This window comes from Aspergillus sclerotioniger, assembly GCF_003184525.1.
Source record: "Aspergillus sclerotioniger CBS 115572 chromosome Unknown BO94scaffold_4, whole genome shotgun sequence".
Taxonomy (NCBI): domain Eukaryota; kingdom Fungi; phylum Ascomycota; class Eurotiomycetes; order Eurotiales; family Aspergillaceae; genus Aspergillus; species Aspergillus sclerotioniger.
Genome location: NW_020290994.1, coordinates 687,361 through 708,037, shown reverse-complemented (window position 1 = coordinate 708,037; position 20,677 = coordinate 687,361). Strand labels below are relative to the sequence as shown.

Sequence of the window (20,677 nt, the reverse complement as noted above, 5' to 3'; positions counted from 1 at the left end):
CATCTGGTGCAATATCGGCCGGTGCTCTTGATCCACTGCAGAATGACTCGGGGCGGAGGGGCTACAGTGTAGGTGAGGCGTTGGAAACACAACCACAGATCGCTAGGCCAACTCTTCGTATCCTGCTTACCTGTAGAAGAGGGGCCAGCGCCCTAAAAATCTGTCGATAGTGGTGAGAGACTGAGAGTTGTGTTTTTGAGGTGGTGAACCCCTGAATCCTGTTTGAAACGTTACGTGACCGGTTTCATCTTGCCCAAGTTATGGTGTTACTTATTCTGATTGGATGGGCGTTGAATGAGTGCTGTTTTCATTGGTTTGTGTTAGACCCACATTGAAAATTACCGTACCGACCCGGCTTGCATGGTCCAGGCTTCTAGAAGGCTGCGAGAAAGATGGCCGACTCGATCCCACTTTAAACTGAAAGGAAAGTGAAAAAAGACATTGAGCTAATAGTGATAGAGAATAGGCGTACGGAGTAGTCTCTCTTGCCTGTCTATAGTGATTCAAGGTCACCTTAGAACGGCAAAGTTGGTCGGGATGGTCGTTTTTCCCGGAATTTCATGGGATCGATGATTCCTTGAAAAAATATATGTTCCTTGACTGGGACGGTTTATGTTTGGAACCTTGAACAACTTTCAAGATTTTATATCTACATCACTAGCGCGTACTTTATCTGCAAAAGGGTATAGGCTTTTGAGATAACCAACTCAGATCAAACAGAGAAGGTAGACAGCTCTGGTGAAGATCAAGAGAGCACATCGTCTACCATCGTCTCTCTGGTTGTCCAGGGTGATCCACCACTACCCAAATGACAGCTGTCAGCGCTTGGAATAGCAAGCCGTTTTCCATTACTGCGAGGGGTAAGTTGCATGCCATTCCTCGTCTTCTCTTTGAGCTAAGAATAAACTTGCCGGGTGGTGGTAGTGACTTCCATTGTTGTTCCCCTCCCCCGCGGAAGCCTTGCATGTTTTGGTGGTGCCTTCCGCTTTGGGGCCCGAGTGTTTGGAGATTTCCCCTTCGGGCCACCTTGGCGCCACTTCAGAAGCGGCCCGATGTTGATCCGGGGGGCGGTCGGCGGCCAGTTCCTGTTTCTTCTGCCAGAGTGCAGTCGCATTGAGCGCGTCAACAAAGATCTCGACAACAAACAGCCGACACAAGGTAGCCTGCCTGGGGAATTGGCTGCTTTCAACATATATTTCCCCCCAATTACTTCACTTCCCCTCTGGCTGGATACCGTCAACTTCCAGCATTTCTCCGCTCTTCCCGTCACTCCTTATCCTCCTTTTATCTTATTTAACCCCGTTAACCTGCGTGTGTGAAGCGTCTCCCTCTCACAATGGACGATTCGATGATGGATTCCGTTTTTGAAGACGAAGGAAGCTCCGACTTCATCCCCGAGCCCGCGCCCGTACGTAACCTCTCTTTCTGACCCTCAAGGTTCAATTGCAACTAACTCACTGTGACTGCAGAAGCCTAAGGCAAAGGCGGCTCCCAAGAAGACGGCTTCCAAGGCAGCACCTAAGAAACTCACACAGACCACTCTCACCGCAAAGCCCGCGACCAAGGCGAAGGCTGCTTCTAAGAAGCGTGCCAAACCGGACAGCGACGACGACGACAACATGGACGATGATGACGACCACATGTCGGACGACTCCATGCTGTCTCACACCCCTCCCAAGAAGGCGAAGAAGTCGGCTGCCCCTTCCAAGAAGGGTGGTTCCCAGCCCCTCGCAGACTTGGAAAATGAATCATTTGGAATTGAAGGTTCCGCAGAGCCCTCAAAAAAGACCGATGTATCAGAGAAGTACCAGAAGGCAAGTATCTACGACACTGTTTGTCGCGCCAATAGCTAACATTTGCACTTGTAGCTTACACAACTTGAACACATCATCAAACGTCCGGATACATATATCGGTTCCACCGAACGTACGAATCAGCAAATGTGGGTATACAGTTCGGAAACAGAGGGGATGGAGTACCGTGAGGTCTCCTACGTGCCGGGTCTCTACAAAATTTTCGATGAAATTGTCGTCAACGCGGCCGACAACAAACAGAATGATGCGAATATGAGTGAGATACGCGTGACAGTTGACCGCGAGTCGGGTGTAATCAGCGTCTGGAACAACGGCCGTGGTATTCCTATCGAGATGCATTCCAAGGAAGGAATCTACGTCCCGGAGCTGATTTTCGGTCACCTCCTGACCTCGTCCAACTACGACGACACGCAGCAAAAGGTCACGGGTGGTCGCAACGGTTTCGGTGCCAAGCTCTGTAACGTCTTCTCCACCGAGTTCACGATAGAGACCCAGGACTCTCATCAAAAAAAGAAGTACAAGCAGACGTGGACCGCCAACATGACGAAGATGGGCAAGGCCAAGATCACTGAGGCGAAGGGAGAGGACTATACCAAGATTACATTCCACCCAGACTACGACAAGTTCGGCATGACAGGCATGGACGATGACTTCGAGGCCCTCATCAAGCGCCGTGTTTACGATCTGGCAGGTACCGCGAAGGTCAACGTCAAATTGAACGGCACTCGCATTCCAATCCGCGGTTTCAAGAAGTATATGGAGATGTACACCAAGGCTATCCGCAGGGAACGCGGAGATGATGGCCCTGCGCCAAAGGACGAGATCATCACCTGCTCCCCAGACCCTCACTGGGAAGTTGGTTTTGCCGTCTCTGACGGCGCGTTTCAGCAGGTATCCTTCGTGAACTCCATCGCGACGACCTCCGGAGGTACCCACGTGAACTATATTGCCGACCAGATCTGTGTCAAATTGGCCGACCAAGTGAAGAAGAAGAACAAGAACGGTGCCACACTTAAGACGGCCCAAATCAAGAACCACATCTTTATCTTTGTCAACGCGCTGATTGTCAACCCGGCTTTCACCTCCCAAACCAAGGAACAACTCACCACAAAAAGTTCCCAGTTTGGTAGCAAATGTGTTCTCGATGAGGATTTCTACAAGAAGGTGCTGAAGACCGAGGTCATGTCGAACATACTGCATTTTGCACAACAAAAGGCCGACCAGATGCTCAAGAAGACGGACGGTGGACGTCGTGCCCGCATGAATAATCCCAAGCTGACGGATGCCAACAAGGCAGGCACCAAAGACGGCCACCACTGCACGCTGATTCTAACAGAAGGTGACTCGGCCAAGGGTCTGGCCATGGCCGGACGAGCGGTGGTCGGCCCAGATCTTTTCGGTGTCTTCCCGCTTCGAGGAAAGCTGCTGAACGTCCGTGATGCCTCATTTGACCAGATCTCGAAGAACCAGGAAATCCAGAACATCAAGAACTTCCTGGGGTTGCAGCACAAGAAGGAGTACACCGAGACCCGCGGTCTTCGGTACGGCCACTTGATGATCATGACTGATCAAGATCACGACGGCAGTCACATCAAGGGTTTGCTCATCAATTTTCTTCAGGCTCAGTTTCCTAGTCTGCTCAAGATCCCCGAGTTCTTGATTGAGTTCATCACCCCTATCGTGAAAGTATGGAAGGGTGATCCGAAGAATCCTTCCAAGCAGCGCTCGTTCTTCACTATGCCGGAGTATGAAGCGTGGAGGGAGGAGCACCAGCATGAACGTGGTTGGGATCACAAGTATTACAAGGGTCTGGGTACTAGTACCACTGAGGATGCTCAGGTCTACTTCCGCGATTTGGACCGTCATCTCAAGGAGTTCCACACCATGCAGGATAACGAGGCGGGGCTGATCGAACTGGCTTTCTCGAAGAAGAAGGCCGATGAGCGTAAGGAATGGCTGCGGCAGTTCAAGCCCGGAACCTTCTTGGACCATTCCGTTTCGAAGATCACCTACACCGACTTTATCAACAAGGAGCTCATCTTGTTCAGTATGGCGGACAACATCCGTTCGATTCCTTCTGTTGTGGACGGTCTGAAGCCTGGTCAGCGTAAGGTCCTATACACCTGTTTCCGTCGCAACCTGAAGAAGGATATGAAGGTCGTTGAGTTGGCTGGACACGTCTCGGGAATGACTGCATACCAGCACGGTGACACTTCCTTGCAGCAGACCATTGTCGGCCTCGCGCAAACCTTTGTCGGGTCCAACAATGTTAACTGCCTGGAGCCCAGTGGTAACTTTGGTAGTCGTCTCCAAGGTGGTTCCGACTGTGCTAGTGCGCGTTATATTTACACGCGACTGTCTCCGTTCGCTCGCCGCATCTTTCAGGCATCAGACGAGCCTCTTTTGGCTTACAACACAGATGATGGCAAGACAATTGAGCCCGAGGTTTACATGCCGGTGGTTCCCATGATTTTGATCAACGGTGCGGACGGTATTGGAACCGGCTGGAGTTCCTCGATTCCCAACTATAACCCGGAGGATATCGTGGATAATTTGAAGCGACTGATGGAAGGTGAGGAGATCAAGCCCATGCAGCCCTGGTTCCGGGGCTTCACAGGTGAGGTCACTGCCATTGGCGGCGATCGCTTCAAATTTAGTGGTATCATCAAGGAGACCGGTGAGAAGGAGGTGGAGATCACCGAACTGCCCATCCGGACCTGGACTCAGGATTTCAAGGATAAACTTGAGGATATCATCAAGGCGGAGAAGACACCATCATTCATCAAGGACTACCGGGATTATAACACTCACACCAAAGTCCACTTTGTGATTCAGATGGACGAAAAGCACATGAAGGCCGCCGTCGACGAAGGCTTGGAGGATAAGTTCAAGCTGACGAAGACAATCGCCACCACAAACCTGGTCGCTTTTGACCCAGAGGGCCGGATCACCAAGTATGCAACGGTCGACGACATTCTCAAGGAGTTCTTCACGGTCCGTCTGAAATTCTATGAGCGCCGCAAGGTAAGTGACCCGATAATTCCATGCATTATACTGTCTACTAACATGGGAATCTAGCAATACCAACTCAATGAAATGCAGAAGGAGTTGGACAAGCTTAGCAACCAGGCCCGATTCGTCCAGATGATCATTGATGGCGACCTGGTCGTGTCGAAGAAGAAGAAGAGCGCCCTGGTCGTGGAATTGAAAGAAAAGGGTTTCAAGCCAATCCCCAAGGTGGCGGATGCCGCCAAAGCGGGCGAAGTTGAACCGGCGGCCGAGGACGAGGAGACGGAAGAAGTGGACGACACCGACAACCTTTCCGGCGCTTACGACTATCTCCTTGGTATGGCGATCTGGTCGTTGACGCAGGAGCGCGTGGAGCGCCTCCGCCGCCAAATCGGGGATAAGGAGATGGAGATCGACGTCTTGATCAAACTCTCCAAGGAGGATATCTGGAAGCAGGACCTGGACGACTTCATCAACGAATGGCGCTTCCAGCTTGATGATGAAGCTCGTCGCCTGCGCAAGGTGGCGAACATGGGCCGTCGGACCTCCGCCAAGTTGATGACGACGGCGGGCCGCGGCGGTGCTCGCAAGCGTAAGGCTGCTAAGGACGACGACTCGGATGATGAAGACTTCGGCGCACCCAAGACCAAACGGGGCCCGAAGAAGGCTGAGCCGAAGGGCACTCTCAGTAATTTCTTGAAGAAACCTTCCCCCAAGCCTGTTGTGGACGAGGACAATGACGATGACTTTGACTTTGACATGGAGGTCATGCCGAAGAAGGACCGTGGCGCGACCAAGGCTGCACCCAAGGCGAAGGAGGAAGAAACGGGCGACTCGGACGAGGAGATTGTGCCGAAGAAGAGTCGAGCCGCGCCCAAGGCCGCAGCCAAAGCCAAGGAAGAAGAGTCGGGTGAGTCGGATGTGGAAATCGTGCCGAAAAAGAGTCGGGCCGCGCCCAAGAAAGCGAAGACCGAGGATACCGATAGCTCGGAGGTAAAGAAGGCACCTAAGCGGGGTCGCCCAGCCGCCAAAGCGAAGGCTAAGCCAGTGGAAGAGGAAGACGCTCTGGACGACGACGAATTCATGGAAATCACCAAGGCACAGGCCGCAGAGAATGCCAGGGTCGAGCCGGAGCCCAGCCGAGCGCGCAAGCCAGCCAAGTACACGCTGAGCGATTCTGATAGTGACAATGGCGATGACCTACTCGGCGACGTGAGCAAGATGGTCAAGGGTATCGGCGGCACCGCAGGCGGATCGACGTCGAATTCCCGACAACTCTTCTCGGAGCGGTCAGGGCTCGGCAGCAGTTCGGGTCTGGCGACCAGCTCGAAGACCTTGAGGGAGTCTCCGGAATTCGACGCGGACGAGACGGACTACAGCAAACTGGTACCAAAGAGCTCTCCGCGCCGGGCCCTGCAGGTCAAGTCGAAGGAGACGAAGATGTTGGTTGACAGCGAGGACGATGAGCCCGTGAAGCCGGCCGCTACCAAGGCCAAGCCGGCGGCCCGGGGCAAGGCCGCGGCTGCCAAACCGGCGGCCAAGCCGCGTGGCCGACCCAAGAAGGATGCGACCACAGCCGTTTCCGCTAAGCAGACGACGCTGTCGCCGGCGGCCAAGGCGTACGCTTCCAAGCAGGCCAAGACCACCAGCAAGAAGAAGCAGTTGGCGGACGACTTGTCGGACGATGACATCGATGCGATGGCCAATGACATCCTGGACTCTCCCCCGGCGCCCAGTCGGCCATCGCGGCGCACGGCGACCACCAAGAAGAAGACGTACGTGATTGACGATGACAGTGAGGACGATGGTGGTGCGGGCGGAGATTCGGCGGATGATTTTGATGATGACAGCGAGTAGGGGAAGGCGATCAGCCTGGAGGGAATAATTTTGTTTCGTACTTGTTTAATTAGTGCCACCTGGATGCAATAATCAAGCAGTCTGTGCCGTGATGTGTGTGTGTATCTCGTAGGCTAAATGATTTACTGATTACCTACATGGTATCTATCTACATTGTACCTGTCGGCGAGAAGTCCGAGACTGGCTGAGTCAGGAATCCACCGGGATCCACCGGGATCCACTCGCCGCCGCGAGAAAGCCGGAATGTGACGCTTTTTTGCGTTGGTTCCTTTCCTGTGGCCCTGGTCGCCTTCTCGAATTTCCGCCATTGGGCTCGATTGCATTCGCCCTATCGACCGAGACTGGCCCATTATTCAGCACTACGCTGCTCCGGGATTTGGCCCTTGTTTTTATCTCCAGGTTGGTCGTCGGTCTCCCCTCTCTTCTCTTCTTCTCTCCCCGTGCAATTCTCACTGACTCCCCCCATGCAGGCCTATCTTCAGTACCGTCGCATCGGCCACGTCGTGCGCAGACAGCTCGAGGATTACCCGGAGTTTGCCCGGCCAGAAATCACCAAGGATGACCTGCCGGGGGGGAACTCGGACTCGCATCGCCGTCCCAGCCCGCTGCTGCCGGGCGTGCAGCTGAAAGACGTCGTCGAGAACGATGGCTCATCGTCGTCTGTTCTCCTGGTCGACTGGGAGAGCCATCACGACCCCATCAACCCGCGCAATTACAGCCGCGCCACGCGCTTCGGCGCAACCCTCATGGTGTCTGCCCTGGGTTTCGCCGTCGGTGCAGCCTCCTCCATTGAATCCGGCGTGCTTCCGCAGAACGCAGCGGCCTTTCACGTCAGCGACGTTGTCGCCTCTCTCGCAACGGGCATGTACCTACTTGGTTTCGCAGCCGGCTCGCTCGTCTCAGGACCCCTGTCTGAAATTGTGGGCCGCAATGTCGTCTACACCGGCTCTCTCACCTTCTTTATGATCTTCGTCATGGCCTCGGGTCTAGCCCCCAATATCGGCGCGCAGCTCGCCTTTCGCTTCCTGGCCGGCATCTTCGGCTGTCCACCGCTGACCTGCGCCGGCGGCACCATTGCAGATCTCTGGGACCCGCTGGAGAAAACCCTCTTCTTCCCTCTCTATGCCATTCTCTCCTTTGGTGGCCCCGTCCTCGGTCCGGTCATCGCCTCCTATATGGGCGAGGGCACCCTCTCCTGGCGCTGGACCAACTGGATCATCCTCATCCTGTCGGGCTTCATTCTTGCCCTGATTCTTCTGCTGCAGCCAGAGACCTACGGCCCGCTTCTCCTGAAATGGAAGGCGCAGCATCTCCGACACCTGACAGGCGACAATCGATACCGCTCGCCCATGGACCTGCAGAAGACGGATCTGTTCTCCCGCATCGGTAATGCCTGCATGCGACAATTCGCCCTGACGATTCACGAACCCATCATCCTGCTGATCGCCCTCTACATGACCGTCATCTACATCGTCCTATTCACCTTCTTCGACGGCTACACGTACATCTTCACTGATGTGCACGGCCTATCCCAAGGCCTGACCAACATCGTCTGGGTGGCAATGTACGTCGGCATCTCTCTAGCCAGCCTCTTCGTCCCAATCGTATACATCTGGACGAAGCGCGAATTCACCGACGCCGCTGCCTCCGCCGCCGCCTCAGCAGCAGCCTCCCGATCCGCCAGTTCGGAAATGGTGGCCGCTGATCCCAACCCCAACGGCCTTGAGGAAAAACCCAACGATGACGAAAAACCCACCCACAAGCACGTCGCACGTCCCGAAAATCGTCTCTGGTTCGCCATGCTTGGCGCCCCAGGTATCCCAATCGGATTATTCTGGATGGGATGGACGGATTATGTACGTTTTTTCCCCAATCTTATCCTACCCCACATGTCCCCCACCCCCAATTAGTACTAACAAAGTCATCCAAACAGAGCTCCATCTCAATCTGGTCCCCTATTATAGCCTCCACCGTCTTCGGCTTCGGAACCATCTGCGTCTTCATCTCCTCATACATGTACGTTATCGACGCCTACGACATCTACGCCGCCTCCGCACTAGGGTTCATGACCGTGTCCCGCTACTGCGCGGCCGGCGGGATGACCGTCGTGGGGATTCCATTCTACAGTAATATGGGGGTGCATTGGACCTTGACGATCCTGGGGGCTATTAGTGCTCTGATGACACCCGTGCCGTATGTGTTTTATCGCTATGGACGGGTGATTCGGGGGTGGAGTAAGTATGCGGTTTAAAATTGTGGATCCAATGGGACGAATGGGTAGGTTGGGGTGGTTAATGTGGAGTTATGGTGGGTAAAGAATTTAAGTGGAGTTGGTTGGGGTGGAATTGGGGGGGATATTATGGGGGAAGAAAAGGGTTGTTTTCTATCGGCCGGGATCCACTCACCACTCACCCACCACTTACTTATTACATACATATTCTATCATGGGATGGATAGATTGTTAGATACTACACTAGAATTTAGATAGCTAGATAGCTAGACAGAATGCGGGTAATGATAATGTTTGATTCATGGGCAATCAAAAGGATAGTATTCTTGGACTCGCTCAACAATAGAATCCCTCCCTCCCATGGCCGAGTCCATTTCTTCAATCTTCAATCTTCAGAATTCATCCCACCGATAAGAGCCACCACCACCACCAATGGTCATTCTTTCGCATCCCCATCATGATTTCTTGAAGACCTACTCCGTAGATTTCACAAACCAATACCCACCAGAAAATTCTAAGTCCATCCCCCCCCCCCCCCCTCTCTCTCTCTCTCTCTCTCTCTGCCTCTCTTATCAATTCGAAATATCAGACCCAGTCTATCTATCCTTAATCCCAAGTTATCCTTCCAAACGAACCTCAAGGACCCCTACCCACCCCTACATTACCTAATATAGAGAGAACCCGCAGAAGCTAGTTAGCACAGATAAAGGAGGGAAACAGTGATGGATGACTCTGCATAATCCTTGTGGTTGCGTTTGTGGTAATAGACTCGCGATGGAAAGGGTTCTATCTATCTATCTATCTATCTATCTATCTATTTATGGTTGGTTGATTTTGTATTCATAGGTGTTGTTGGGGATTTGGAATAGTGTGTGTGCAAACGATTAGCTGAGTTGTGTGATACACGGTCTGTGCGACTAGGAGAGTGGTTTGGTTTGGTTTGGTTGAGTCACATGCTTGGAAGAGACTCTCGAGGAGGGAGTTGGTTAATTGACTGTTGGGTTTCGAGGGGTGGTAATAGTGGTGTGACTCGAGTGGTTCGATGGCTTTTTGCTGGGTTGTTGTGTATGATGGAATGAAGGGGAACTGGTTAGTAGATGAGAGCAAGCTAGACTTGATGAGTGATTGCGATATGAAAACATGTACGATAAATTGCCGAAAATACCCTGCCCATGTAACAAAACGCCTCTCATTATGTAGCCCGTCCGTCTTGTTAAAACCAAGTGTACTTTTGACCTCTATGTACCTGTTTATCCTAGCAATGTCCAAAGCAAACGACTAAGACTCTAGATACAAACCACAAAATATATCAAAACATAGGAGAACATGAGTAGTAGACCGAGCTCATCAATATCATGAAGAGAAAGACAAGAGGACGGATGATCAAAAAGACGCCCGGCGTCGCTTCATCCCGTTTCCCTTCAAGGGCCTCTTACTACTCTCCGGGTTCTTCTCCAGCCTCTTACCCGCGTTGCGCAGTCTCACTAGCGCATACGCGGCGAGCATTGTCTGCTCCATGTCCAGGTCGCTCACTGTAGACTGAAAGGTGTACGTGGGTGAGCAGGAACGGGTTTCGATCTTTGGAGTGATGGAGGGATAGCAGGAGGTTGGGGAAGAAAGGCAATTCTCGTCACGATCTCGGGAGCCATCTTCTCCCTCATATGTCTGCTCCTCATCCTCAATATAGCTACCATCCTCGACATCACTGTCGTCGTCGTGGCCGTCGTCTTCGATGTAGCTCTCCGAGAGGCTGGGGTCAGAGCCCATCACCCACGTGTTGAACTCATCGTGCATACTGCCTGGTAAAGCTGCATACGACAAGCCGGTTCCCGTTCTTTGTGGGGTTTTGACTGGGATGGACCGGACTGGGGAGGTACCGGGCGAGATACAATAATCCTCGGGGTCCAGGTTCGGCGAGGATTTCGGGAAGATGTGTCTGACATACTGTCGGTCTCGGTGGCAGTCTTGGGAATGAGGAGAGGCAGCCACCTCCAGGCCGCGATAGTAGGTCGCCTCTCTAGTGGCTTGTAGGATGATCGCCGGGTCGATCCTCATGTCACCAAATCGGGTGTCTTCCGGGTGAATGCATCGCGAGGGGAAATCGAGACCAAATATAGGCGTCAAGACGTAGCGAATCTTCCAGCAGAAGGTAGCAGCCAGTGCCTTGGCGGCCTCAAAGGGCATCCAGTACCCTTTTATTCTGGTCAGCGGTGGGTGGCGTGATGGGGAAAGGTATGTTACCTTGTCCAATGAGTGCGCCGCCTGTGATGCTGTGGCTGATTTTGCCGAGGCCAGGGTTCATCTTCAGCGCCTTCGCAGGGGCAGTCTAAAATCAGTCAGACTTGCTCTGTTATAACCATATGACGGACGCACCTTCGGATGTTGGGTGCATTTGAAGAGGGACGTCGTGCGAACGAGCCCAATATTGTAGTCCCAGGAAATGACCCACTTTTTGCCGTCGCCGTTGGGGATCTGGAACGTGTAGTGGAAGACTATCACGGTCAGCGTATGGTTGCAGCGTGATGGCTGGCAGCCCACCTTCCAGGCTACCCCGTCCTGTCCGCCCCTTGAACGACTTCTTCTGACTGCAGTAAGGAATGTGGGCCGGAAAGTTGGCAATATTGCGCAGTGGATGGAGATGGAACTGTGTGTGGACCCTCTCCAACTCTTCGTCGCGTTCTTCGTGAGGTGGATAGCGAAGGTCCCCTCGGAGATTGCCCCTTTTGAAGGACGGCTGGTCCTTGACAAGCTTGCGTCTCTTTTGGCGGGGCGACCGGGAAGCCACCGTGGCGGGGGACAAGCTCGTCGGGGTAGGGCTGCGCTCCCTGGAGGACGAGGAAATGGGGTTGAGAAGATATTCTATCGAGGCCATGATTCTGTTCTCAAGACACAGGTAGATCAAAGATGATAGGAAGTCTGGGCCCAGTCAAGGAGGGAGGGAAGAACTTTAAATAGGATAGAAGGTCAGGCACGCAAGAAAAAAGACCGCTTTCTCAGCTCCTCTGTCACTGTCTCTTCACATCAGCTGTTCAACCCCCCAGGAAAACAGAATTCTAGAAGCCCTGTGGAGGTTTCCAAGAGTTAAAGATTTGCCAGCCAACAAAAATGGGCAAATCACAGACATTCAACGCAGACGCGAAGAGGCTCTGCATGGGTAATCATAGAGCTAGGCAAAAGAAAAAACAAGGAAAAGAAAAGAAAGGATCACTGGTGCATCTTTTGCACGAGCTCTGATGAGTGTGTTCCTGGCGACATCTCATCGGATGGCGTCGATGGCTGATTCGGTGCAAGGAATGGCTTTTTTCGTTTGCACGGATTGCCCGTCTGTCGAGGCTTTGGGCTGGCGGTGGACTAGGCCACGAATAGATACTCGAATAGACGGGTGGCCTGGAAGATTGTCTTGGATGGAGATTTCGACTTGAGACAACCTCGTCGACACTTTATGATAAATATCACGAGGTGTCATCAGCCCCTGTTCGCTAGCCCAGACCTCCGCTGGAAGGGACCCGCTGCCCCAGATATCACCGTCAGTCCCGACACGATCGTCTAGTAGAGTGCTGTCCCGGTGCGACTTCATCCCCAGCATCAACAGCATCGGTTATCCTAGCACAGTCGGATCCCACGTAAGTGTCCAGCTTGTCGAGGTTTCCATCGTTCCACGTCAGCTGCAGCTACCCAAAGCGAGGATTATGACGCAAACCCAAAGGACGACAGGGTATGTCAGGTTTCAGGGACTCCTGCGGCCATGTGGAGGACCCTGCTAATTGACCGTCATTGACAGCACGGCCGTGGCCTATTGGGTCCGCGATCACCCCTCATGCAAACATATAGAGCCGATGATCTGGGGAACGTAAGCCCAAGAAAGGGGCTATGGATCCACGAAACCTAAAATGAGTGTCTACATGACAACCTCGTACCGCCCCGTCTGGGCCCTGCTAACGTTGAAGTCTTGGGCTATCTCGTACCTTGCCATCAACATTTTCGTTTCGGCGAATTCACATCGCTCATCCGTGTCAAGAGTTCGATCTCAGGTAGGCAAAACTGCTGGAGTAGCCGGGAGATTAGGCATTTGCCCGTATGACCACCAATAGTAAACGAACAGGCCGAGATGGTTCTGGTTCGGCAAGGCGGATGTTAGAAAAGGTCTGAGGACGGGAAGCTGCAGGAAATTTTCTTCGTGTATCACCGGAAGCTGCTTTCCTGCCAATGAAAAATTACCTGGCGTCTCAGGGGTGCCGGAAGCTTTTGCAATACGGTGGTTTTTATTGAAGTGGCTTTGTGGCTGGCAGGCCGCGGAGGCCAAGCTGGAAATGCGGTCGAGGAAAAGAAAACAACGGCCTCTATTGTCTCACATCCGCACCAATCGATGGGCACCCGTCGATGGAGTGCACTGGGCTCGACGGGCTAGTAGATCGCACTGCCCCTTGCACAAGCTGCTCTTAAATATTCACTAAAAGGGCCTGCCTTGGGCCATCCTAGCTCCCCGCTTTTTATCAGACAACTCTGTCAAAGGCCACCTCAGTAAGATGATTCTAACCCAAGCCTCACTGTTTTGGGGGTAACACCCGTACTAGCAAGGTTACTCAAGCTCACCTGCGACATGGCTGCTTTGGTAAGGGATGGCCCCCATGCCGTGTATGGAGGCCATGTAGACCCCGATACCAAATCCCATTCAGCTGGGGTGGTTCGTCCTAGAACTTTCCACAGAGGCTTCTGTGCAGAAGTCCCACACCTGTGTGGCGCACTAGCTGCCTGTTTCATCTATTTTTCCTGGTGATTCCAAATTGCTGTCGTGTCCATTCCCCAGCCCAGCCGCGTGTCAGTGGCAAGATGAGGAAGACACAGTAACCTGCAATCAACCTTCTTGCGAAATTAAGGAGAGCCTCTGAAGGTGGCACTGGATAGCAGGCTGTGCAAATGAGCAAGCCGCGACCGCTATTCTGAGTGGGAAGCCGGTGCTCAAATTGCGACAGGAGGCTGGTCTAGAAAGCGAGAGGAAACTCAATATCCGAGACAACGAAAACCTACTGTGGCTACCACTCGTGCCACTCTTGCTCCAGGATTAGAACATCGGAACGATCCCCGGTGTTGGACGCACTTGGAATCATGCATGTGCTCGTGAGACGTCATACTTGGCTGGTGCGTGAAGAAATTGGCTGCTTGATCAATGAGCTATCCAGACTGCAAGAACATCATATGGCCTTGGTTCTCTGCAGCCGCGTAGGTGGAAGAATAAGGTGGAGTGAAGGAAGCTTTCTACTAGGTTTGAGAGAGGGGATAAGTGATTGACTGAATCAGAAAAAGAAAGAGTGCAGAGAGAGTGAGTGAGTGAGTGTCGAGGGATTAGTTGATGGATGAACACGACTCCCCCTTAGTCATCAGGCAGCACTAGGCCAGCGGCCTTGCGGGGCGGCCTGGAGCCGGTCCCGGGCTGGCTCCAGTGTCCACTGGGCAGCGTCGGCCCCCCCTGATCTCCAGCTGTCAACCAACTCTAATTCAATGACTCTTCCAACTTTGTCGATTGCAGATGCAGACAGCAACAGTGTCATTTATGCGGGTAATATTCTTTTGGTCTCTAAAGACTCATGGTGGCATCAAAGCAGCCAGGCCAGTTCCGCCATTCTTCCTTCCTTCCTTCCTTCTCCCTCCCCCTTGTCTCAGTGAAGGAAAAAGCAATGTCTAATCGTGCATAACATTAAAGTTGAAGTTGTAAACCCCTCCGACAAGCTGGACCTTTCTTGCAAGGAGAACCTGTCTACACTCTCGTTGTCAGCGTCTGAGGCCCCATAGGCAACGAGTCTCGTCAGTAATAATCCTCACACAAGAGTCTAGCGTCAGCACACAGCGCCATTCAAAACACGGCAGTACAGTCGTACGACTACTTCCTGAACCTAGACTCACACGCCCGTCGGGTCCCATCTGGGGATCCATCCGTACGTCTGCATCGTCGGCGATCATCGAGGAACTGGAGCTTATTTTGCTTCAGCTGCTGTGGAAGTCTGGTGTCAGGGGATCAAGGTGATACGGGCTTCGATGCAACTCGACTTCCCAAAGCCTTGGGAGAAGCGGGGCGCTCGTACTTTTGTTCGGAGATTCCTGTACTCGAGGCTTGGCCTTCTGGTCGCAACTTAGAGACGGAGTCGGAATGGGACAAGATGCATAGATGCATTAAGTAGTGCTCGATATAGCTAGAATTTAACACTCAATCTGATAAACGCCGGACCTGCCATGCCACCCACCCCTTGTCTGCAGAAAACGGCTTCAATGATACTAAAACATCCCAGATAAGTCATATAGCCCCATGGAGGTATAAACACATAAAATCAAAATCAAAACGAACTGCGATCCCCCTCAGTTGAAAGACCAACCCCCGTTCAGGCGCAAACGCTGTCGCTCGGCAAGGTCACGACGGATCTCCTCCTGCGTCAACCCATCGGCTCCGGACCAGTTCGCGCTGCTGGTGCGTTCGCGGAACTTCTTGATCTTCTTGTCCGACTTGAACGTCTCCTCCAGGGAGAAGGGTGCAATAGGCCCGAAAATAGAATCCACTTCCATGCCTTCCTGCTGGCGCAGAAGAGACTCCAACTCCTTCGGCTGGGCCCACTTGGGCACGGGAAGCATCTCCGCATCCGAGTCCTCGTCCTCACTGTCGGTCGCAATTTCGGGGAGGTTGATGTTCTCGCCATTCGGATAGTTTGGCGACTCCTTCACCGGTACTTTCTGAGACGAGCTAGCGGCAGGAGTTCGATGCGCAGCCGGCTGTGCGTTGGACGGTTCCGCGAAGGGGATCTTGCCGCTTGCATACTTGGCCATATCCAGCGGATGCGCAGGTCGCTGTGCTTGGGCCGCCTTGAAGATCGAAGACCCTGACTGATGTGCGACAGAAGGTTGTGTATGACCAAAAATGGATGGCTTTGGAGGGTGTTCGTTACACGTCAGCACAAGATCAAACGCGACTGGGGATTGTGTATGACTCACCTTACGAATGTTTGATTGGCGAATGGGCGGGGCCATCGCCGGACGCATGGAAGACATACGGCTTTGCTCGTCTTCTGTTCTCCTGCGCTTGGACTCGCCCGACGGCTGCATGGTGGCGGTCTTTGGTGCTGTCGGACGGTGGCTGGTCTCGTCGTCGAGCCCCCGCTTCGGCGGTTTGGCGGGATTAGGCTGGGGCTGATTAATTGACCGGTTGAACGGCTGGATGGAACCCAGTCGCGAGGCTGGTCGAGCTGATCCGAGCTCGCTGCGTTGGGAGGCTTCAGGCTGTTGGCTTCCTTGGCGTTCTAGTCGGCGTTGGTTCTCCAACCGGCGTTTCTCGATGGCCTGCATGTGGGCAGCCTTCTTGGGATCCTCAGCAGCAAGACGCTCTCGTCGCTCAGCCTCTGCCCGACTGCGCATTTCCTGGCGACGAGTTTCTTCCTGCTGCTGAGCTGCGCGCTTCCGCTCCAACTCACGCCTCTGTTCCTCCCGACGCCTGGCTTCGCGCTCCTCCTGCTCCCTCTTCCTCTCGCTTGCAAGTTGTGCTTTCCTCTGGCTCTGACTAGAGATAGAGCTCTTGAAGCTACTGTTCGAAGAGGCCGTGTGCAGTGAAGAGTTGCTTGCCTTCTTCTTGAGAGTCGGCTGTTTCGACGCCGAGGCTGGTGTTGGTGCAGGGACGCTAGATTCTCGGGGGTTCGAAGAGACTTGCGACGCCAGTGGGATTTGCCGAGAAAGTGCACTTCCCACGCGGATGGATACAGGCTGAGGTTTCGGTTTCTGGAGCTCACGGGCGGGTTTGAGGGGGCGACGATCAGTCTGCTTTGACGCCTGCTGCTGCGAGGCGGGGATTTGAGCGGCAAGTTTGGGGCCGGGTTCTGTGGACTCTATTTCCTTGGATGGTTTCTGTAACTGGGACACCTTTTGCGTGATTGGTGCGGCTGCTGGCTCGGCAGCTGATGCACGAGCTTCATAATCAGCACTCGACTTCTCCTGGGTCGCCCTGAGTTTCATGGCTCTCTGTTTCTCCTGCTGTCGGACTCTTTCTGTTTGTTCCTCTTCCCTCTGGCGTTCCTCAAGTTCTTTCTGCCTACGCTTCTCCTCCCTCTCCGTGGAGCTCCGTGTCCTGCGACCTTCTTGGCGCGGAGGACTCGGGGGTTGTGTAGACTGCGGCCGCTGGCTTCCCGCCATGCGATCTGTGTCCAAACGTCCTTTATGCCTTAACCTCGGTGCGTCCGGAGAGGCGGCTTCCATTCTGGCGGCAGCCGCAACACCACCGGTGTTCGTAAAAAGCCCCTTGGCGGATTGCACGATAGACTGTAACCTCGATTTAGAAGCACTTAATGGGCCATCATAGCGCTCGGCGGGCGAGCCAACTGGAGTCGTCGACATCTGATGGTCAATATTTGCGGATGTACTCTTCTGGTGGCCAGGCCGCTGCGGTGATGAGTACATTGGCGTTGACGACTTGCCACGAGCTGCATCCGAAGTGCGTTTCGAGCTGGCCCTCGGTGCCTCTGAGACATGAGCGTCTGCTTCTCGATCAACGGAATGACGATTTTCATCCGCAGCTGGGGCCATCCGAGCACTTGAATGTTTGCTCATGCTATCAGCTTTCTGACTAGCACGCGTATCTGGCCGGTAGGGCGAATTTAATGGCTTGATCCAATCATCATCCGTAGCAGAGGGTTCGGGGGCTGGGGTATCACGGGGTTTCTGGCTGGATGTTTCCTGTTTGGCATCGGATTTGGTAGTGGGAAGTTCGGGATATGTCACTTGTGCGGACGACAAGCCAGAGACCGAAGGAATAGATTTTGTAGGTCGCGAAGGCTGAAGTTTTCCAAGCATGCTAATCTTCTCGTGGAGGAGCTGGGTAGATGACTTGGTTTGGAGCTTGCTGGCTCTGGCATCCGCATCTGATTCTTCATCGGATCCATCTTTCTTATCATCGACATCCATTTTGTCACCATGAACGGTGCTGTCCTCCAGAGCATGCTGGGTTGTTCTGTGTCCTCCAGTCTGCCTGCCCAGGTAGCCTCCCGTGGTGTTACTTAGCTTACCAAAATCAAGATGGCTTGTACGAGAAATTCTCGAGCCGCCCAGGCTCTTCTTCATCAGCGGCTCCCGAGCCGGGAGCGATGCAAAACTCAGACTGCTCTTGCGAATCAGAGGGCGTGCGGGCGAGCCTTCCGAAGGTGAGCCAATGTCATCAAGACTGTCAAGTGCCATGTCGTCTTTTCCATTGTCTTTGTCTTCCTTGCGAGGTTCGGGGGACTGTGCGGCTGGGGTCTTCAATGGCGAAGCCGATTCCACTTCTTTGGACGGCTTGGGCTGTGACTGTGGCTGTGGCTGTGGTTCTGGCGCAAATTGCTCCTTGGGCTTGGATTCACGCCTGGGTGTAAATTGAGGCACTGGTTCGGGCTCGTGTTCTTGCTCGGTCTCGGGTTCTGGTTCGGGTGCGTGCTCAGGTTCCAGCCCAGGCTTGTCTTCACGCTCCGGTTCTGGTTCTGATTCTGATTCTGATTCCTGCTCTTGCGCGGGGACCAGGTCCGGCATTGGTTTGTCTTCAATTTCTGGTTCTGCATGTGAAACTGGTTCTGATTCATTCGTCACTGGCTGCTTCTTTGGAGAACTAGTCCCAACATTCTGCTTGGGCGACGATTCAATAATGACAGGCTCCATAGTTTCTTCGCGCGGGCGCACATCTTCCTGAGCCGAGTGAAATGATGACCCTGTAGTACGACGGTCTTCTGGCGGTTGATTTGTTTGCTCTTCGGCGGCGACAGGCTCTTGATCCATGGGCTGAGTGGAGGGCTGGGACTCCGTCTGTACTTGCGTAAGGACAACATCATCATCCACCTCCTCTTCTTCCTCTTCCGGCATGCCATGGTAGCCCGAATCCGTGTTGTATTGGGGGAAGGAGTTGAGGTTCTGGCTCAAATCCGGGTACTGCGGTTGGGTCGTGGGCTCCGCGGTCTTCTTGGTTTCCGTCGTAGTGGCTGGAGCTGCGGTCGCAGGGGCGGGGGTCTTGGTTGGTGAGCGCTGAATTGCCGGGCTAGCGGCAAGTTTATTCTCTGCCTTGCCGTTGTTATGCGCTGATGAAAAAATCTCGCTCAGGGGCTGGAGGCAGTCAGTTAGCAAGTAGCAAGGGCGGACTAGGTATTTGTTCAACACACCACTCGGGGCTCGTTCGCATCCCGCTTTCGAACTGTGCGAGGCGTTTTGCCTCGCAACTTTCCGGGAGTCTTGAAGACATCTGCAAAATTGCTGTACGACAGTGAGCATGAGCAGCTATGCGTAATGTCTTGAACCCGGCGCAACCCACGGTTGATTGTTCGAGAAGACCTCGGCCATATGTTCATTCAACCAATCCATCTCATGGCGCACTGGGTATTCGACTTCTTCCATCTCCTGATCCACCAGCTGCATGAAGTTTTCCTTTTCGGTTGAGATCCACGCTGCAGAGCCTACAGGCTTCTGCGCCCTCGCGCCTGCCGCGGCCATGGTGATGTAAACAAAGCGATCGCACGGCGGGTTCACTGGGTACTATAAATCGGGCGGAATTGATCAAAGGGCAAGAAGGCCCGACCTAAATTATAGCGAGAGACAACGATAGGGACATCGAATAAAGGTGAAGTGGTGGCGGGAGTTGATGGTCGACTGGTGAGCTGAGATCGCCTGTCGTCGGGAGTCGAGGCATCAAAACATCGGCAAACGCGTGAGTCCCGCCATGGCACGTGACGGTGCATCATATTTGGTGCCTGATGTTACAGGCATTCAATTCAAGTAGAAGCCAGGCAGGAAGTGAAGTAGTAGTACATCGATCACAATCATCACTCCTAGGCTGCAACGATGACAATATGCAAAATCCCCGAGACATCTTTTGGCTTTTTTTTACCGATCTGTTCTACGTCGTATCTATGTTACTTTACTCCCGATACCATGCCTAGCCTCGTCCCGTTGGAGTATGTTCAAGAGCATACCTAAGGCCGGGAACGGAAGGTGAGTGAGATGATTCTTATGGGGTGCTGGATACTAGGAGCTCATCGCGGCAAAGACCTCAGAAGCACTATTTGTTGTTTCCGAGCTCAAAATTGGATTATTGTAGCGCCTGATCTCCAACCAGCCCATGTACCATACCAAACCGGACGGTATCACAATCGCGACATGACCGAGGATCCGGTCAATCTGCCCCCGACCCGACCTCGACAAACTTAGGTAGAAGCTGGAACCGTCATCCATCGTTGAGGATACTTATGACCTGATCATGACATCATCGTTACCGGTGGTACAGACTCTGCTCAGCAGAGTCGGTAAAACCCCCCTTCAGCTCGGTTCGGAGAACATTGAGTGGGCAAGATGTACACTAGCCAATGCCTCGCTACAAAGACCCGATGGGAAAGTCCGGAGCGTTGCTCGAGCATTGATTCTAGACCTTGCACGCCGTCTGTGCGGGGCTACAATCCACAGGGAACGAACGCATGATGAAATCCGAACGGGGGAAGGAGCACGCACTCTCACTTTAGATAGATAGCTGAATGGGATGGATGGATGAAGGAACAGATATCGGTCAACCATGGAGCCGGGGCCTACTTAAGTACATACTTGGATAGACACGTTGGCCGAAGCCCCTTGCAGAAGGGCACACCGTCTTGGAGAGGGCGACAGCGATGCCACCAGGAACGACCCAGGATATTGTTCCCATTAGGACAATGTAGGTAGATACTACAGTAATACTTAAGACAGACTAAAAGTTAGTCCGAAACACCCGCGCATCGTCACATGCGGGCCC

General features: G+C 53.4%; 6 protein-coding genes across 6 annotated transcripts; 3 read left to right on the top strand and 3 right to left on the bottom strand.

Annotated features, from left to right (window-relative positions):
- Positions 1-1,135: 1,135 nt before the first annotated feature.
- On the top strand, positions 1,136-6,770 carry BO94DRAFT_531551 (DNA topoisomerase 2). The gene is made up of 4 exons (XM_025610930.1): positions 1,136-1,408; positions 1,470-1,814; positions 1,869-4,838; positions 4,893-6,770. The coding sequence occupies exons 1-4, from the start codon at positions 1,337-1,339 to the stop codon at positions 6,678-6,680; spliced, it is 5,175 nt and encodes a 1,724-aa protein (XP_025471367.1). The 5' UTR covers positions 1,136-1,336; the 3' UTR covers positions 6,681-6,770.
- A 350-nt stretch (positions 6,771-7,120) lies between these two features.
- On the top strand, positions 7,121-9,217 carry BO94DRAFT_531550 (MFS transporter). Its single transcript, XM_025610929.1, has 2 exons — positions 7,121-8,536; positions 8,614-9,217. Exons 1-2 carry the CDS (start codon positions 7,145-7,147, stop codon positions 8,929-8,931), a joined length of 1,710 nt encoding a protein of 569 aa, XP_025471366.1. The 5' UTR covers positions 7,121-7,144; the 3' UTR covers positions 8,932-9,217.
- A 551-nt stretch (positions 9,218-9,768) lies between these two features.
- On the top strand, positions 9,769-10,242 carry BO94DRAFT_279493 (uncharacterized protein). Its single transcript, XM_025606615.1, has one exon. It carries the CDS (start codon positions 9,953-9,955, stop codon positions 10,190-10,192), a length of 240 nt encoding a protein of 79 aa, XP_025471365.1. The 5' UTR covers positions 9,769-9,952; the 3' UTR covers positions 10,193-10,242.
- On the bottom strand, positions 10,243-11,974 carry BO94DRAFT_279492 (putative APSES transcription factor Xbp1). The gene is made up of 4 exons (XM_025606614.1): positions 11,449-11,974; positions 11,284-11,402; positions 11,152-11,236; positions 10,243-11,102 (listed from the first exon to the last, which is right to left on the bottom strand). The coding sequence occupies exons 1-4, from the start codon at positions 11,780-11,782 to the stop codon at positions 10,294-10,296; spliced, it is 1,347 nt and encodes a 448-aa protein (XP_025471364.1). The 5' UTR covers positions 11,783-11,974; the 3' UTR covers positions 10,243-10,293.
- Positions 11,975-15,056: 3,082 nt separating this feature from the next.
- BO94DRAFT_531547 (uncharacterized protein) lies at positions 15,057-19,866 on the bottom strand. Its single transcript, XM_025610928.1, has 4 exons — positions 19,211-19,866; positions 19,062-19,152; positions 15,889-19,005; positions 15,057-15,822 (listed from the first exon to the last, which is right to left on the bottom strand). The coding sequence occupies exons 1-4, from the start codon at positions 19,387-19,389 to the stop codon at positions 15,262-15,264; spliced, it is 3,948 nt and encodes a 1,315-aa protein (XP_025471363.1). The 5' UTR covers positions 19,390-19,866; the 3' UTR covers positions 15,057-15,261.
- BO94DRAFT_531546 (uncharacterized protein) lies at positions 19,774-20,553 on the bottom strand. The gene has a single exon (XM_025610927.1). The coding sequence runs from the start codon at positions 20,125-20,127 to the stop codon at positions 19,921-19,923; it is 207 nt and encodes a 68-aa protein (XP_025471362.1). The 5' UTR covers positions 20,128-20,553; the 3' UTR covers positions 19,774-19,920.
- Positions 20,554-20,677: the final 124 nt, after the last annotated feature.

Bases quoted from the DNA above. Each gene is read 5' to 3' on its own strand.
- BO94DRAFT_531547 (XM_025610928.1), bottom strand. From the start codon at position 19,389: ATGGCCGCGGCAGGCGCGAGGGCGCAGAAGCCTGTAGGCTCTGCAGCG. The intron at 19,153-19,210 runs GTGGGTTGCGCC...ACTGTCGTACAG, and splicing joins GTCTTCTCGAACAATCAACC to CAATTTTGCAGATGTCTTCA. The intron at 15,823-15,888 runs GTGAGTCATACA...CACCCTCCAAAG, and splicing joins GCCAATCAAACATTCGTAAG to CCATCCATTTTTGGTCATAC.
- BO94DRAFT_279492 (XM_025606614.1), bottom strand. From the start codon at position 11,782: ATGGCCTCGATAGAATATCTTCTCAACCCCATTTCCTCGTCCTCCAGG. The intron at 11,237-11,283 runs GTGCGTCCGTCA...GACTGATTTTAG, and splicing joins AATGCACCCAACATCCGAAG to ACTGCCCCTGCGAAGGCGCT. The intron at 11,103-11,151 runs GTAACATACCTT...CCAGAATAAAAG, and splicing joins CGGCGCACTCATTGGACAAG to GGTACTGGATGCCCTTTGAG.
- BO94DRAFT_531551 (XM_025610930.1), top strand. From the start codon at position 1,337: ATGGACGATTCGATGATGGATTCCGTTTTTGAAGACGAAGGAAGCTCC. The intron at 1,409-1,469 runs GTACGTAACCTC...CTGTGACTGCAG, and splicing joins TCATCCCCGAGCCCGCGCCC to AAGCCTAAGGCAAAGGCGGC. The intron at 4,839-4,892 runs GTAAGTGACCCG...ATGGGAATCTAG, and splicing joins AATTCTATGAGCGCCGCAAG to CAATACCAACTCAATGAAAT.
- BO94DRAFT_531546 (XM_025610927.1), bottom strand. From the start codon at position 20,127: ATGGATGACGGTTCCAGCTTCTACCTAAGTTTGTCGAGGTCGGGTCGG.
- BO94DRAFT_279493 (XM_025606615.1), top strand. From the start codon at position 9,953: ATGGCTTTTTGCTGGGTTGTTGTGTATGATGGAATGAAGGGGAACTGG.
- BO94DRAFT_531550 (XM_025610929.1), top strand. From the start codon at position 7,145: ATGCAGGCCTATCTTCAGTACCGTCGCATCGGCCACGTCGTGCGCAGA. The intron at 8,537-8,613 runs GTACGTTTTTTC...TCATCCAAACAG, and splicing joins GGATGGGATGGACGGATTAT to AGCTCCATCTCAATCTGGTC.